General features: G+C 45.9%; 1 protein-coding gene across 7 annotated transcripts in view; it reads left to right on the forward strand.

The window, feature by feature from the left end:
• LOC311104577 (RNA binding protein fox-1 homolog 2-like) overlaps positions 1-17,481 on the forward strand; it is a 38,192-nt gene continuing 20,711 nt past the window's right edge. For 4 of the 7 annotated variants that reach the window (XM_084146447.1, XM_084146449.1, XM_084146448.1 and 1 more), the window contains exons 1-2: positions 1-836; positions 10,354-10,404. In XM_084146447.1, the coding sequence (XP_084002573.1) occupies positions 582-836; positions 10,354-10,404 (306 nt within the window). In that variant the 5' untranslated portion in view covers positions 1-581. Of the gene's footprint in view, positions 837-10,353; positions 10,405-16,154; positions 16,512-17,481 lie in introns of those variants that run through there. The other 3 variants (XM_084146452.1, XM_084146454.1, XM_084146451.1) reach the window with 3 other exon arrangements.

The raw sequence follows: 17,481 nt of genomic DNA on the forward strand, positions 1-17,481 counted from the left end.
GGAAATCGTGTTCCTCGCCACTCCGTACACACGCCACTAGAATTCACTGAACATACTGCAAGAAAAAGAACGGTGATAAAAAGAAGGCTAGGAGAAAGAGAAGGTGGAAGCAATCGAAGGGCTTAAAAATATATTTCGTTGGGAGCGGAGGACGCATTCGCTTCGCAAGGAGAAGATTAGTGATTCAAATCATTTCCCAACATTTTCTATATTCGGCGGAGAAAGAAGTATCGTTAGCTAGCTAGCTAGCTACTGTTACGAGGTAGCGGAATGTGTAGCTAGCTAATTAGCAAGGAATTTAGATTTTTGTGTTTACTAGGTTTACGTGTTCTATTGTGACAATATTTTTCTAACGCTAGTAATCGTGTGAAATGTGCACGAGCCACACATGGTCATGGTGTTCTGTATTGATTAGACAATAACAATCTAGCTAGCGGTACAATAAATTTGGCCAAGAAGACCAGCTATAATCAGCTATTTGCACATTCAAGGAATAGCATTCCTTATCCCAGAATAGGGAAGAAGTCAAAGGTTTAAAAAAAAAATAGCTAGACTTGCAAGTGTAGACTAGCTGCCGTCCAATGTTAATGTCGACCGACGTCGCATCCATAATGTTACCCGTTACTCGGGGAATGATGGACCGGGAAAGGGACATTGATACAGCAACCGGACCCCACGCGAACACGACCGGGGGTCCAGCAGCAGTAGTCCGGGGAATGAAACGAGGGGATCCTGAGCCCGATGCTCAAACAGCTGCAACTTTGACCGAATTAGCAGCAGCAGAGTGCAAACGGCCAAGGATAGACGGGACGGTGGGTGTTGGTGACATTGGACAGGTAAGGAGTAGAACATCAACAAATGAAGCCAAATTGCTGTTTGTTTCCGTTCCATGTGTTGTTTACGTTGAATGTGTGCTACATTGTAACCCCTGCATTAAACGATTTCTATTGTTTCAAGAACATCAATGGGTCATGATGATGATGATGTTGCTGACAGGCAGGCCCACTCATCAATAGCATGCCTCGTCGCAGCAACTGCAGTAACGAGCGTGCCGTAGAATTACAATCTAGGTACAAAACGTGTCTTGAACATTGTTCTGTGCTCGTGGCAGCTAAGGTAACATCCTGATTATGGGCGAGACAAAGGTAATATGATAGCCCACAGCTTCTCGGCAATGACAGTTAAGCTACAGCAAAGATCCGACGATACATAAGGGCCTTTCAGGCACTTACATACACACTGATATTCCCGTCTTTACCATGATGGTCTGTCTTTGTCATTGGGCATCATATCAAAGCCTCCGATACAGGAGGGTACCCGCATGGGAACAGTCATTTGTGCCAGTCCCCCTGGTCTGTGATTGGAGCTAGTTGCTAAAAAGAGGAGAGAGACAGGGAGTTTGGGGGAGGGGTCATTACAGGAGAGACAAAGAACAGACCTATTTTTGTGAATAAGGGAGTATACAGGAAGGGGCTTTAGGATACCTTGCCTCTAGCTATGGGCCTCTCCATGACTTGACTGCTGATACAGCATAGCAACAGTGCTCTGCTCTTCGGCTAACCAGTGATATTACACACACACACAGCATCCGTAATCCAACAGAGCAGAGCATCATTGAAAGTAGCAGTCAAACATGGTTCCGGGTCAGCTGTGGATAATTGAATCCTGGGGATTGGGAAAATGCTTCAATTGGTACTGCTGCTAACCTATTGCAATGACAAATGGGCATGCCATGTGCCTCACACCATATAATGGATGGATGGTGATGACAAAAGGTTATGTGTAGATGGTGTGGCAATGAGAGGTGCAACATTAGGATCTTCCTGCCAATCACTTAAATTGATTGCCTGCCACTGGGGGTCAGGCTGGAAATACGCCCACGGGAGAGAGGGAGGAAACAGGAGGATAGAAGGCAGTATTTACTGTATGAGAGAGAACATTTAGCACAAGAGAAGGAGAAAGATGTCGAAAAATCCTCTATGTAGCTTAGTTGAGGTTTGACAATAACTAAGGGTAAACATTAGGAAATGACATTGGTGGTGCTTAATGTTATTAGACAGGATTACATCATCCAGTCCTGTAGGTGACACCATTTTCAGTGCTGAGAAGATGAGTTCACACATTTTTTTGGGTGCAGCGATGGATAGCTATTGGATACTCATTGCTACCCAGAGGACAGGATGGGTAACAGCCTAAATCATGGCTGAAATATTAAATGAGAGAGGAGTGTCCTGTCATCTCCATCCTCTTCTTTTGTTCCTGTCATCCTCCCCCTCCCCCTCCCCCTAAGGCATATTTCCAGACTGCTAATTGACTCCTGGTCCATAGAATTTGAGTGTGCACTGCCAGTGAGACAAACCTCCCCACCCCCGCTCACTGTCTCTGCCGTTCTCTCTCTCTCTCTCTCTCTCTCTCTCTCTCTCTCTCTCTCTCTCTCTCTCTCTCTCTCCTTCTATGCAGTATTGATGTGCCCTAGCCCAGTCCAGTCTGATAGTGTACAGTATGCTGTATATGCCTCCCTCCAGCACCCTGAGAGCAGATTTGTCCTATCGTTGGCAGTAAAGAGGCTTTGTGTCGCGCTAACGAGATCAAAGCTCATTTAGGAGAGGGCATTAACCAGACTGATCGCTTCAAGGGGAGGAGAGTAAAGGGGGAGTGGGTGGGCGACGCTACGATATAAACAAACCATTAAGATTATACAGTTTTGCACAGATAAGCTCCAAAGGTGCAGTATTCTTTGAAACTATTAGGCTACCAGGGAATGCTGACTAGTAATAGCGGGAGCATTGTGTGTCATTAAAATGAGAAAGTAGGAGATATAATGTGCAGCAGACTAGTGGACACCCCCTCCCCTTACTTTCTCTGCAGCGTCTGTTTAATGATTGTCACTGAACTTTGAGCGCAATGCAGCGGTGTCACCCTTGACCTTTCACCCCTTGAGATAAGCTCAAAGTTCTCTTCAAGATGTTGCTCAACACAACAGTGCTCAAACTTTCCCCCCCTTTAAAAACATTTTTTTTACAGTCCCCCACTCATTTAATCAGATGCAGGGCCTGCCACTTACACTCACACGTTAACTCTGGACACTGGTTGTTGTTGTCATGTTGTTGTCACCTCCCCTTCTTTCTACTCCCCCCCCCCCGCTGCTCCCAAACTGTCATATGTACTTCCATCTCCGCCCCCGAATGTCTCCCTGTCCGTAACGTTGATTCATCCTGTCTTTCTCCTTCTTTTGGTCCACTCAGCTCCTCCCTCCATCCTCAGCGTATCACCCTCTTTCCGACCCCTCTATCCCTTCTTCCCCATCCCCCTCCTCCCTCACCATCTGTTGACCTTATGCCATTTTACCCTCCTCCCTCCACTGCTCTCTTTTTCTGCCCATTTGCTCCAACTCTCAACTTCTTTACTTTTCCTAAAATAGAAAGTGGGGGAGAGGAAAAAACTAACAGAGTGACGCCCTTTAGTTGAGCGTACAGAGAGAAAGTCACTGTATGTGTCTGTACATTTCTGATCTGTACAGTCTGTAGGTCCTGGCTCTCAGAGCAGCCACACCTCATAACTACCCCTCTACTGTAAATGTGTGTAATTAATACCAAAGTGGATGGTACCCTGTTAAATTGCAGTTTATATCTGCATGAAATAGGTTTTTTGTTGAGCATAATAAAAGCTTGAAAAACTTTACAGACTCAAAGCAGACCTGAAATGCATACTTGGCCAAAGCGCCATATGCCCGCAGAAGAAAGTGTGTGTGTGTTTCAACAATGAGTATCAAGTTCAGACAACCCTCCCCCACCCTTTAAGGAAATATGAGTCACATGACATTCTTGGGGTATGATTGTCTCAATTTCTTGGTTTCTTCTTTTTGCTGTATTTTTCACTTCTTGTCTTTGTCTTTCTTAATCCCCACATTCTTCCACCCCTGTCTTTCTCTCCTAATTTCCATCTCACTCTTGTTCTTTCTCTTCTATTCATCCCCCATTCGTCTCCCTCCCCCTTTCCTCCAGACAGATTGATTCCAGATGTTACCAAATTCTTCTCCTCTCCCTCCCCCTGTTCTAACCTAAACTCCTCCCTCTTCATCCTGCCTTTCTACTAGAACAAATCGTTTTTTACTGCAACCTTGTTATGTATTGAAACGTGTGGGGTAGTTCTGTGTTCCAAGTGATGCGCTACATTGTGTTTTCACTTATGGTGCCTTGTCAGAGTTACACTCACTCTGGTTTACATTGCCAGAGGCCTTGGATATCTACATCCTTTCAAATGTTCAGTGTGTCGCATCTTCATCAGTCCTCCACTGTCCAGCCTTTGAAGACTACCAGTGTTTTTACCTTGTGTGTTGCTGAATACAGCCCTGTCCGTTCGGCGGCTCTCCCACTTTAATGTGGCGCGCTGAGGAGTGTGTTCCCCCAGAGGACGAGGCACGAGGGGGAAATTGGTTCCAGATGAAACAGGAAGTGGAGAAGGGGAGACAAAGAGAGGGCTGTTTTATGCGGGAGAGGGAGCCCGGACACTGCTGGGCTGAATAGCATACATCTCACTCCTCTGGCATGGGTCATGTATGCTATAGTTTGTACTGTCCAGACAGCATCACACATCAGTCTGTCACTCACTTCTGCTGCTCACTACTTCAAAGCTCTCTGTGCCCCGTCAAATGGTGTCCCTCTCTCTCTTGTTTGATTGACCTCATTCCTCTTTCCCCTCCCTGTTTTTGTTCTGCCACTCCCTCCCTCCACCACTGCCATGTCTCATTTTGGTGTGGCTGTGGAGTCCCATCCAGGGTTAGTGCATAAAGCACAGCCAGCACAGCTAGCTTTCTGAGAGGGCATCTCTACCGTGCTGTCGCCATGGCATCCTGAGTCAGGCCTTTCCCGCGATTGGTTGAAAAAATGATAGTAGGGAGGGACCAATTCCCCCAGGAAGCAGGTCGGGGGCAGAAGCAGGAGGTTTATTTTTTTATTTAATTTTTATTTAACCAGGTAAGCCAGTTGAGAACAAGTTCTCATTTACAACTGCGACCTGGCCAAGATAAAGCAAAGCAGTGCGACTAAAAACAACAACACAGAGTTACATATGGGGTAAAACAAAACATAAAGTCAAAAATACAACAGAAAATATATATACAGTGTGTGCAAATGTAGCAAGTTATGGAGGTAAGGCAATAAATAGGCTATAGTGCAAAATAATTACAATTAGTATTAACACTGGAATGATAGATGTGCAAGAGATGATGTGCAAATAGAGATACTGGGGTGCAAATGAGCAAAATAAATAACAATATAGGGATGAGGTAGTTGGGTGGGTTAATTTCAGATGGGCTGTGTACAGGTGCAGTGATCGGTAAGGTGCTCTGACAAGTGATGCTTAAAGTTAGTGAGGGAGATAAGAGTCTCCGGCTTCAGAGATTTTTGCAATTTGTTCCAGTCATTGGCAGCAGAGAAATGGAAGGAATGGCGGCCAAAGGAGGTGTTGGCTTTGGGGATGACCAGTGAGATATATCTGCTGGAGCACATACTACGGGTGGGTGTTGCTATGGTGACCAATGAGCTAAGATAAGGCGGGGATTTGCCTAGCAGTGATTTATAGATGGCCTGGAGCCAGTGGGTTTGGCGACGAATATGTAGTGAGGAGCAGCCAACAAGAGCGTACAGGTCACAGTGGTGGGTAGTATATGGGGCTTTGGAGACAAAACGGATGGCACTGTGATAGACTACATCCAATTTGCTGAGTAGAGTGTTGGAGGCTATTTTGTAAATGACATCGCCGAAGTCAAGGATCGGTAGGATAGTCAGTTTTACGAGGGCATGTTTGGCAGCATGAGTGAAGGAGGCTTTGTTGCGAAATAGGAAGCCGGTTCTAGATTTAACTTTGGATTGGAGATTCTTAATGTGAGTCTGGAAGGAGAGTTTACAGTCTAACCAGACACCTAGGTATTTGTAGTTGTCCACATACTCTAGGTCAGACCCGTCGAGAGTAGTGATTCTAGTCGGGTGGGCGGGTGCCAGCAGCGTTCGATTGAAGAGCATGCATTTAGTTTTACTAGTGTTTAAGAGCAGTTGGAGGCTACTGAAGGAGTGTTGTATTGCATTGAAGCTCGTTTGGAGGTTTGTTAACACAGTGTCCAATGAAGGGCCAGATGTATACAAAATGGTGTCGTCTGCGTAGAGGTGGATCTGAGAGTCACCAGCAGCAAGAGCGACATCATTGATATACACGGAGAAAAGAGTCGGCCCAAGAATTGAACCTTGTGGCACCCCCATAGAGACTGCCATAGGTCCAGACAACAGGGCCTCCGATTTGACACATTGAACTCTATCTGAGAAGTAGTTGGTGAACCAGGCGAGGCAGTCAATAAGAATGCAGTGGTTGACAGAGTCGAAAGCCTTGGCCAGGTCGATGAAGACGGCTGCACAGTACTGTCTATTATCGATCGCGGTTATAATATCGTTTAGGACCTTGAGCGTGGCTGAGGTGCACCCATGACCAGCTCGGAAACCGGATTGCATAGCGGAGAAGGTATGGTGGAATTCGAAATGGTCGGTGATTTGTTTGTTAACTTGGCTTTCAAATACTTTCGAAAGGCAGGGCAGGATAGATATAGGTCTGTAACAGTTTGGATCTAGAGTGTCACCCCCTTTGAAGAGGGGGATGACCGCGGCAGCTTTCCAATCTCTGGGGATCTCAGACGTTACGAAAGAGAGGTTGAACAGGCTAGTAATAGGGGTTGCGACAATTTCGGCGGCTAGTTTTAGAAAGAAAGGGTCCAGATTGTCTAGCCCAGATGATTTGTAGGGGTCCAGATTTTGCAGCTCTTTCAGAACATCAGCTGTCTGAATTTGTGTGAAGGAGAAGCGGGGGGGGGGCATGGGCAAGTTGCAGCGGAGGGTGCAGAGCTGGTGGCCGGGGTAGTGGTAGCCAGGTGGAAAGCATGGCCAGCCGTAGCAAAATGCTTGTTGAAATTCTCGATTATTGTAGATTTATCGGTGGTGATAGTGTTTCCTAGCCTCAGTGCAGTGGGCAGCTGGGAGGAAGTGCTCTTATTCTCCATGGACTCTACAGTGTCCCAAAACCTTTTGGAGTTAGTGCTACAGAATGCAAATTTCTGTTTGAAAAAGTTAGCCTTTGCTTTCCTAACTGCTTGTGTATATTGGTTCCTAACTTCCCTGAAAAGTTGCATATCGCGGGTGCTATTTGATGCTAATGCAGTACGCCACAGGATGTTTTTGTGCTGGTCAAGGGCAGTCAAGTCTGAGGAGAACAAGGGGCTATATCTGTTCTTAGTTCTGTATTTTTTGAATGGGGCATATTTATTTAAGATTGAGAGGAAATTACTTTTAAAGAACAACCAGGCATCCTCTACTGACGGAATGAGATCTATATCCATCCAGGATACCTGGGCCAGGTCAATTAGGAAGGCCTGCTCGCTGAAGTGTTTTAGGGAGCGTTTGACAGTGATGAGGGGTGGTCGTTTGACCGCGGACCAGTTACGGACGCAGGCAATAAGGCAGTGATCGCTGAGATCCTGGTTGAAGACAGCGGAGGTGTATTTAGAGGGTAAGTTAGTCAGGATGATATCTATGAGGGTTTGTTTACGGATTTAGGGTTGTACCTGGTAGGTTCGTTGATAATTTGTGTGAGATTGAGGGCATCTAGTTTGGATTGTAGGATGGCCGGGGTGTTAAGCATATCCCAATTTAGGTCACCAAGCAGTACGAACTCTGAGGATAAATAGGGGGCAATCAGTTCACATATGGTGTCCAGGGCACAGCTGGGGGCTGAGGGGGGTCTGTAGCAAGCGGCAACAGTGAGAGACTTATTTCTGGAAAGGTGGATTTTTAGAAGTAGAAGCTCAAACTGTTTGGGCACAGACCTGGATAGTATGATAGAGCTCTGCAGGCTCTCTCTACAGTAGATTGCAACTCCACCCCCTTTGGCAGTTCTATCTACACGGAAAATGTTATAGTTGGGGATGGAAATGTCAGAATTTTTGGTGGCCTTCCTAAGCCAGGATTCAGACACTGCTAGAACATCAGGGTTGGCGGAGTGTGCTAACGCAGTGAATAACTCAAACTTAGGAAGGAGGCTTCTGATATTTACGTGCAGAAAACCAAGGCTTTTACGGTTACAGAAGTCAACAAATGATAGCTCCTGGGGAGTAGGAGTGATACTGGGGGCTGCAGGGCCTGGGTTAACCTCTACATCACCAGAGGAACAGAGGAGGAGTAGAATAAGGATACGACTAAAGGCTTTAAGAACTGGTCTTCTAGTGCGTTGGGTACCAGAGAATAAAGGGGGCAGATTTCCGGGCGTTGTAGAAAAGATTCAGGGCATTATGTACAGAAAAGGATATGGAAGGATATGAGTACAGTTGAGGTAAACCTAAGCGTTGGGTAACAATGAAAGAGAGAGCATCACTGGAGGCACCGATTGAGCCGGTCTCGGCGTGTATGGGGGGTGGAACAAAGGAACTATTTGAGGCAGTTTGAGAGGGACTTGGGGTTTACAGTGAAATTGTATAATAAGAACTAACCCAAACAGCAATAGGCAAGGCATATTGACATGGGAGAGAGGCAGAAAGCAATCACAGGTGTTATTAGAGAGAGCTAAGACAACAACTGGTAATGGCGATAAAGTTTGGGCTGAGGCTAAACAGAATAAACAGGACAGGGTACCGTGTAAAGGAACAGTCCAGCAGGCATCAGCTGTGCAGCTGAGTGATCATAAGGTCCAGTGAACAGCAATATGTGAGTCCGAGAGCAGTTCAAATTGGGCAGGAAGCACAGTTGTAGTTTGCGTGTGCTAGCGGGCTAGGGCTAATAGCAAGTAGCCATTTGGTTGCAGCTAGACTAGTTTCAGCTTAAGGTTCTTGATAAAAGTTATAAAGAAATAATAGAATCCTTTCCACGTTGGGTGAGGCGGGTTGCAGGAAAGTGTATTTAGTTAAAGAATGAAAAGTAAAATTGAGAAATATATTCAAAAATAGACAAAAAACAGAAACTGGCTATTTACACTAGGACACAGAAAAAAACCACGACCGCACTGCTACGCCATCTTGGAGTCTGGCAACAGGTTACTCTGTCTGTTTACAATGAAGAGGCCAGGACCACCTTTTTACTACATTACACCAGCCCTGGCTGCTCACTGAATGGAAGCTAATGGAGATAGTGTATGAATTTAAAATTAGTTGCTGACTGTCGTCTTTTAGCACAAGCACAATGGAAACATATTCACCCTTTTAACACGTGTGCAGTGTGCCACCCTCCTTCCCCTGAGCATGATTGAAAAGGCTGTAGTCTCGTTACTCTGCCTGTTTTCCCTGCACAGTGTACCGCTAGCATGCCAGACAGGATCGCTGGAATCCTCTCTCCTTACTGTTGTCAAAATATCATCGTTTTGGTTTAACTTTTCCCCTGTTGTTCTATCCCACCCCCCCTCCTCTTACATTGCCGTGAACAATGGCTCTTCTGCCGGCGAGAAATGGCTCTTCTGCCAGGGGGAAATGGCTCTTCTGCCGGGGGAAAATGAGAGGGAAGAGCGACAGAAATAATCTAATTAGAAGTAATTACAGAGTAATTAACCACAACACTCGATTCTGGGGCATGGTCAGGGGAAGGGTGCGCTCTTTTTGTTGTTGCGGAGTGCGATTTTTTTGTCTGCTGAATAAGGAACTGGCCTGGCTGCAGAATGATTCACCAGCTGCTCTACATGGTTGAGGCAGCGCTCAGGGTCCAAACCAAAAGGGTCATCATGTTAACTGTTAACTTGCACAATCCTTTGCCTTTGTGAAATGTGCCCCCTTAAGTTCCCTGCTTCTTTCCTGCACCATACGTATTTTCATAAATGTGTTGGTCTCTAGGGCTGAGAATTGCCAGGGACTTCATGATACGATGTTATCACGATACTTGCCGATACGATATGTATTGCGATTCGATACTGTGATTTTGTGATTCGGTGTTCCAAACATGTTGCTCACCATAAGTCTGCTGCAGAGGGACAAGAGAGAGCCATGAGAAAATGAGTTTTGATAAAACTGCTGAAAACAAGATGGAGAACAAGCTATGAAGGAAAAATACTGGAGTTTTGGTGCAGATACAACACACTAGCGCAAACATAATATTGCGATATTGTCAAAATGATGCGATATATCAGCAAAAATAATATTCTGAAATGTTACTATATACATTTTTTCCCCCATCACTAGTAACAGCTAGGCTGTTTCTCCTCGCAGAGGCATATTACTTTGTTAGGGGTCGAAGATGTGAGCTGAAAAGTGACTTCATGTTAAATCACATCACATTTTTCAAACCCTTACCTCTCTCTCTCTCTCTCTCTCTCTCTTTTTACTTTTTTTTTTAGAACAACGACCCTTTAACCCCAGGTTTCCTTGGATACCCACCTCACAGCCAGGTAAGAGAGAGTACCATCTTACTGATTTCTCCTTTAATTCTCCTTTAATTTTGGTATAATTGATGGATGTGTCATGGAGTTTCATGAAACAGGTTAAAGTACCGTTGATGATCTCTTATGAAAGCCCAACCCGAACATAGCCTACAGAAACAGTGACGACATTTTCCACTCTGAATCATTTTGATCTGCCTGGCTGCTGTGCACACTTTTCCACAATCCACATTCCCCTGCTCTCTTTCCCCACCTCTCTCTCTAATTTCTAGTGCTCTCCCTCCATATTGGTTCCAGTAATGAGTACCTTATGTGCGCCAGACAGGGCTGTTTCTGACAGTCTCTTATCTGCCTGGGAGCAGCAGCACAGTGCTGTGTCTTCTGTCTGTTGTCATGGCTGAGATGTGAGTGCAGGTCTCTGGCAGAGCCACAGGAGGGGGGTGTTGGTCTGCCTCCCCTCCCTCTCTTCTCAACATGATGGATCTCCACAGCTTTATCTCCATTATGTGTTTTTTCCTCCTGTGTGCGTTCCTCTACCCCTGCCATCTCCTTTCTTGGGAATGCAGCTCGCTCGCTGCGTGTGCTGAAGAGACGGGGAGGGGGGGGGTGGATGGAAAGCACAAGAGGCAGGAGAGAGGGAAAGCGAGAGGAGGGGAAGTTGGAGACTGAAGCAAGTGAGCCACCATATTGAAGTTAACCTTTCTGTGGTGAGGTAATATATAGGCTAGACCAGTGGTATTCAAAGTCGGGGTCGCGACCCGAAGTGGGGGAACAGGGGAACTGCAGTGGGGTCACCAAAATATAAAAACAAAAATATTGAGTAAATGTATTTATTGGTTTGTTTTCATTGTGATAAGAGATTAAAAATTGAATGAATTAAAGATTATTTGTTGATGATTTGACCGATGTTAAGGTTGTTAGGTTTGGCAAGAAATTTCTGCGGAAAAAATGGGGTCCCCGCTGAAAAAGTTTTAATACCATTGGGCTAGACACGGCTGAAATAACATGCATTTGGTAAGGTTGTTATATAGTTATGATCCAAACAAACACATGGGAACCTAACTTACTTATTTGATTCAAGACTAGTCAAACATACAACCAATGTTTTAAATTATTTAATGCTAGCTAGTTCCACGGGGGGCCAGTATGAAAATGTATGCACTCACTAAAAAATTGTAAGTCGATCGGGATAAGAGCGTCTGTTAAATGACTAAAATGTAATGTAATCGGCCTCAGAGTACACATAGGAGTTGAGCCGGTTGTCATGCAAAGGGTTGGAGGAGTTAGTCTAGCCTATCTACATTCTAGCTGGAGTTCCTATGGGCTGTTGTGCGTTGGTTGATCTACCTGTAGGTTTGGCTGTGTCAATAGGGACAATGTTTATGCATGGTGGCTTAGCCAAAACCCTACGTATGTGGGTCTGTCTGGAGGTTAGTAGGGTATGGTAGTATGAGGCTAGTGCCCCTCCTCATCACGTTTAGGCTACAGAAGCCATGATGGTCCTAGTCAGTCAGTATACAGTGACCACACAGTCCTGTATCTGCCTCTGATGATATAGAAGAGAACACGTTTGACTGTGGGGTCAGTAGTACTGGTATTCCATGCAAGTGTGTTTTGCTGCAGTAAATGCACAATTACATTTTACACATCCATACCTGAGGACCACGATGGAAATAAGCCTTTGGGCTTTATTGTGTTTTTATCCTTGAATTTTGATGTATGTATTTTTGTCTCAAATCTAATTGTATTTGTCACATGCTTTGTAAACAACACGTGTGGACTAACAGTGAAATGCTTACTGAGGGGCCCTTCATAACAATACAGAGAGAAAGAAAACTGAGAAAGAAAAGTAAAACAAGTAATAATATATACAAAATGAGTAACAATAACTTGGCTATATACAAGGGTTGCCAATACTGAGTCGATGTGCAGGGGTATGAGGTAATTGAGGTAGATATATACAAATTACTAGGAATAAAGTGACAGATAGTAAACAGTAGCAGCAGCTTATGTGCTGAGTCAAAAAAGTTAGTGCAAAAAGTCAATGCCGATAGTCCGGCTAGCTGTTTGGTTAACTATTTAACTAACTATTTAGCGGTCTTATGGCTTGGGGCTAGAAGCTGTTCAGGGTCCTGTTGGTTCCAGACATGGTACATTGGTACCGCTTGCCATGCAGTACCAGAGAGAACAATCTATGACTTGGGTGGCTGGAGTATTTGACATTTTTTAGGGCCTTCCTCTGACACCGCCTGGTATAGAGGTCCTGGATGGCAGGGAGCTCGGCCCCAGTGATGTACTGGGCCGTACGCACTACCCTCTGTAGCGCCTTGCAGTCGAATGCCAAGCTGTTGCCATACCAAGCAATGATGCAGGCAGTCAAGATGCTCTCAATGGTGCAGCTGTATAACTTTTTGAGGATCTGAGGGCCCATTCCAAATCTTTTCAGCCTCATGAGGGTGAAGAGGCATTGTCGTGCCCTCTTCACAACTGTGTTGGTGTGTTTGATAGATCCTTAGTGATGTGAACACCGAGGAACTCAAAGCTTGCGACCTGCTCCACTATAGCCCAGTCGATGTGAATGGGGGCGTGCTCGGCCCTCCGTATCCTGTAGTCCACAATCAGCTCTTTTGTCTTGCTAACATTAAGGGAGAGGTTGTTGTCCTGGCATCACACTCACTATAGGCTGTTTCATCGTCGTCGGTGATCAGGCCTAGTACCATCGTGTCGTCAGCAATCTTATTGATTGTGTTGGAGTCATGCGCAGTCGTAGGTGAATGGGGAATACAGGAGGGTACTAAGCATGCATCCCTGATGGGCCCCCGTGTTAAGGGTCAGCGTGGTGGATGTGTTGTTGCCTACCCTCACTAACTGGGGGTGGCCGTCAGGATATCCAGTTGCAAAGGGAGGTGTTCAGTCCCAGGGTCCTTAGCTTAGTGATGAGCTTTGAGGGCACTATGGTGTTGAACGCTGAGCTGTAGCCAATAAACAGCATTCTCACGTATATGTTCCTTTTGTCCAAGTGGAAAAGGGCAGTGTGGAGTGCAATAGAGATTGCGTCATCTGTGGATCCCTTCGGGGTGGAATGTGAATTTGAGTGGGTCCAGGGTGTCTGGGTTCATGGTGTTGATGTGAGCCATTACCAGCCTTTCAAACCATTTCATGGCTACAGATGTGAGTGCTACGAGGCGATAGTCATTTAGACAGGTTACCTTGGTGTTCTTGGGCACAGGGACTATGGAGGTCTGCTTGAAACAAGTTGGTATTACAGACCAGGTCAGGAATAGGTTGAAAATGTCAGTGAAGACACTTGCCAGCTGGTCAGCGCATGCTTTGAGTACGCGTCCTGGTAATCTGTCTAGCCCTGCAGCCTTGTGAATGTTAACCTGTTTAAAGGTCTTACTCACATCGGCTACGGAGAGCGTGATCACACTGTCGTCCGGATCAGCTGGTGCTCTCACGCATGGTTCGGTGCATAGAAGGCATTTAGCTCGTCTGGTAGGCTCGCATCACTGGGCAGCTCACGGCTGGGTTTCCCTTTGTAATCCGTGATAGTTTGCAAGCCCTGCCACATCCGACGGGCATCAGAGCCGGTGTAGTAGGATTCGATCTTAGACCTGGATTGACGCTTCGCCTGTTTGATGGTTCATCGGAGGGCTAGTGGGATTTCTTATAAGCGTCTGGGTTAGTGTCCCGCTCCTTGAAAGCGGCAGCTCTAGCCTTTAGCTCAGTGCGGATGTTACCTGTAATCCATGGCTTCTTCTCGTTTGGATATGTACGTACAGTCACTGTGGGGACGACGTCATCGATGCATTTATTAATGAAGCTAGTGACTGATGTGGTAAACTCCTCAATGGCATCTGATGAGTCCCGGAACATATTCCAGTCTGTGCTAGCGAAACAGTCCTATAGCTTAGCATCTGCTTCCGTATTGAGCGCGTCACTGGTACTTCCTATTTGAGTTTCTGCTTGTAAGCGGGAATCGTGAGGATAGAGTTATGGTCAGATTAGCCAAATGGAGGGGGAGGGAGAGCTTTGTTATACGTCTCTGTGTGTGGAGTAAAGGTGATCTAGAGTTTTTTCGCCTCTAGTTGCACAGGTGAAATGCTGGTAGAAATTGGGTAAGACGGATTTCAGTTTTCCTGCGTTAAAATCACTGGCCACTAGGAGCGCCGCCTCTGGATGAGCATTTTCTTATTTGCTTATGGCCCTATACAGCTAGTTGAGTGCGGTCTTCGTGCCAGCATCGGTTTGTGGTGGTAAATAGCCAGCTAAGAAAAATGTATGAAAACTCTCTTGGTAAATAGTATGGTCTACAGCTTATCATGAGGTATTCTATAATATAATATGCCATTTAGCAGACGCTTTTATCCAAAGCGACTTACAGTCATGCGTGCATACATTTTTTTGTGTATGGGTGGTCCCGGGGATCGAACCCACTACCTTGGCGTTTCAAGCGCCGTGCTCTACCAGCTGAGCTACAGAGGACCACTTGTTACCTTATTATATTATTATTATTATATTATATTATATTATATTATATATTATTATTATATTATAGGTATTCTAACTCAGGCCAGCAGAACCTCTCCGGTTGGAGCAGCCTACTACTTTTAATAGTCTAATAGATTCAATCAACCAACCTAAATAGTAGAGCTATGTATTGTTTGTTGGTATGTAGGGATGCATACATTGGCATTCAGATCAATATTTCCATATCGATATATAATCCATCATGGACAAGAGAATATTGATTAGGACTATTGTATCAGCCCAGAATGCCCATATCAGTGTATCCCTATATGTATGGCCTTATGATGATCTGTGTTTGTGGGGTAGGGGCATTGTTTGAGTGTATGTGTGTGTGAGAGAGAGTGTGATGGAAATAGCCCTTTGTTTGAAAGCATGTGTGTGTTTGTGTGCCTGCCAGGGTGCACAGTAAATATGGCTGTGCATCTGTGTGTTTATCAGTGTGTTCAGTCTGTGTAGTTAATCCTTAGATCATCCTCTCATCCTCCTCACTTACACCCTAATCCCGTCATCCCTCGCTCTTTCCCCATCCCTTTATCCTTTTATCTCTATCCCGTTATCTCTCGCTCGCATCCACTGCCTCTCTCAGCTTCTCTCACCACCTCTTTTACCCCTTTCTCACCACCTCCCATCACCTCTTTTGGTCCCTCTCTCCCTCCTTCGCTCCCCTCCCTCTCCATCTCTCTCTCCCCTCTGTAGTAGCCAACCTCAGCAGATGTCTGCATACTGGCATAGACGTTTTGCAGGCAGGGCAGAAAAGGGGAGAAAAAAAGTATCTTAAGAAGTGCAGGGGAGCTGCACTCCTCTCTCCCATAGAACCCCAACAATACTCTAGTGTAGGAAATGGAAAAGCGCAATGCAGAGTAATAAATATACATGTTGTGGAGGTGTAGAATGGGGCCGTAGCAGTTTGAAGCTGTTTCCTCTCTGGGTAATGAACATGGGGAGGTGAGGGGGAACTGCCTGCCTGCGAGCCTAACATGGGGTTGACAAGCTGCCATCCAATAAATAAATGATTAAAAAAACCTGCAATGCAGTGGGTAGCGTTACAGTGTGAAACGGAGCATCTTCTACTCAGGGCTGCCAAACAGCAGCTCCTTCCTTCCTAACCTGTCTGTACCTAACCAGAGAGGAGAGGGGAGGGGATGGAGAGACTGGTAGATAGGAGGGACCCAGCCAGGCTCAGAGAGAGGGAAAGTTTGAAGGGGGATGGAACATGCAGAAGCCATGACAGAGCAGAGCAGGAGAGGTAGTGTGAGTGAGAAGTGACACACGTCAGAGGAAGAGGAGAAGAGACTCGAGAGCTGTCAAAGAGGAGAAAACTGACAAGGGGGCAAACAGAAAAGAAGGTAGTGACAGGGGGAGAGTGACAAGGACACAAGGCTTGCGTGGTGCTAAGGGAAGGGGGAACACTGGCGGAGAGCGAGGGAGAATTTGAATCTGTGAGAGACGTGGACAGAAGGTGCTTCCCGGCAGATGGTAACAGACCACATTCAGAGCGGAATAGAGAGAAAGAGAGGAGAGACTTGAGGCATTTCTTCCTTCCCGTACAGACAATGATGGGGCTGTACTATCCTGCGGTGTTGCCGGTGAGTTCACATCATAGTTTTCTGTATGCTCCTATCCAGTATAGCAGGTTTAGACCTGGAACATCTAAAGATGTTTACCTAGCTAGTTTTGATATGTTGCACAAGGCAAGGCCTCAGATTGCTGCATGGAGTTATACTGTTGTTTCTCTTTTACCACAAATAAATGCACATAACCTAGACACTCAGTGAACGCTCAGTGATTTGTGACTGGTATTGTGTAACGACTTATGTAACGTAACTTGTTTTTTCATTTAAATATGTAGATGTGTTACTGGCAGCAAGAGGGGTTAACTGTGTACATGTTCTAATGAGCCTGCTGCCCCAACATGTTCTGTGGTCGTGTCTGTGCATCAGGGCCCTCAAGGAGGTACAGGCTTCTGCAAATGTCTCTGTAAATTAGCGTTGTTGAGCTGTGTGTATGTCGCACGTTGCGGCCATGCTGACTCTACAGAACATCATGGTAGTCCAGGGGGTGCAGAGAGGGGGGGGCTGTTGGAATGAGGAAGAAGGAGAGAGTGCTACAGCAATTCTTTGTTGTCTTCCCAGCTGTCTTTGCTGTTTAATCCCCCCTCCTCCCCCGTCTGCTGAGTGAAAGAGACAGGTGCCAACAAACAGTTGTTACTCTTTCCCCTCAAATTTTCTCTGTTGGTACAACCCAGCCTCCCCTCAATACTGGATGGGGTGCTGTGAGGTTCTGTGCTCTGGGTGCTGATTGGACAGTTAGCAGCAGGAATCTCCCCAAGATCTTTTAACTCCAGCACATTCATTTCTAGGGCTGTGTGACTTGGAGCTCGACCCTCCCATTTCTCTGCTGTTTCTCTTCCCTCAGGCATCAGCAGCTGTTACCTAAACATGTTTTTCTCCTCAAAGGGCACGGGCAGCTAAGTGGGGGTGGTGGGGGGGTTCAAGTGTGAATGGATTTTAAAGGTGTCACCAATCATCCACTGTTCCATGGGAGATAGAGAGAGAA

Source organism: Coregonus lavaretus (genome assembly GCF_964263955.1).
Source record: "Coregonus lavaretus genome assembly, chromosome: 2".
In the NCBI taxonomy this organism is placed as follows: Eukaryota; Metazoa; Chordata; class Actinopteri; order Salmoniformes; family Salmonidae; genus Coregonus; species Coregonus lavaretus.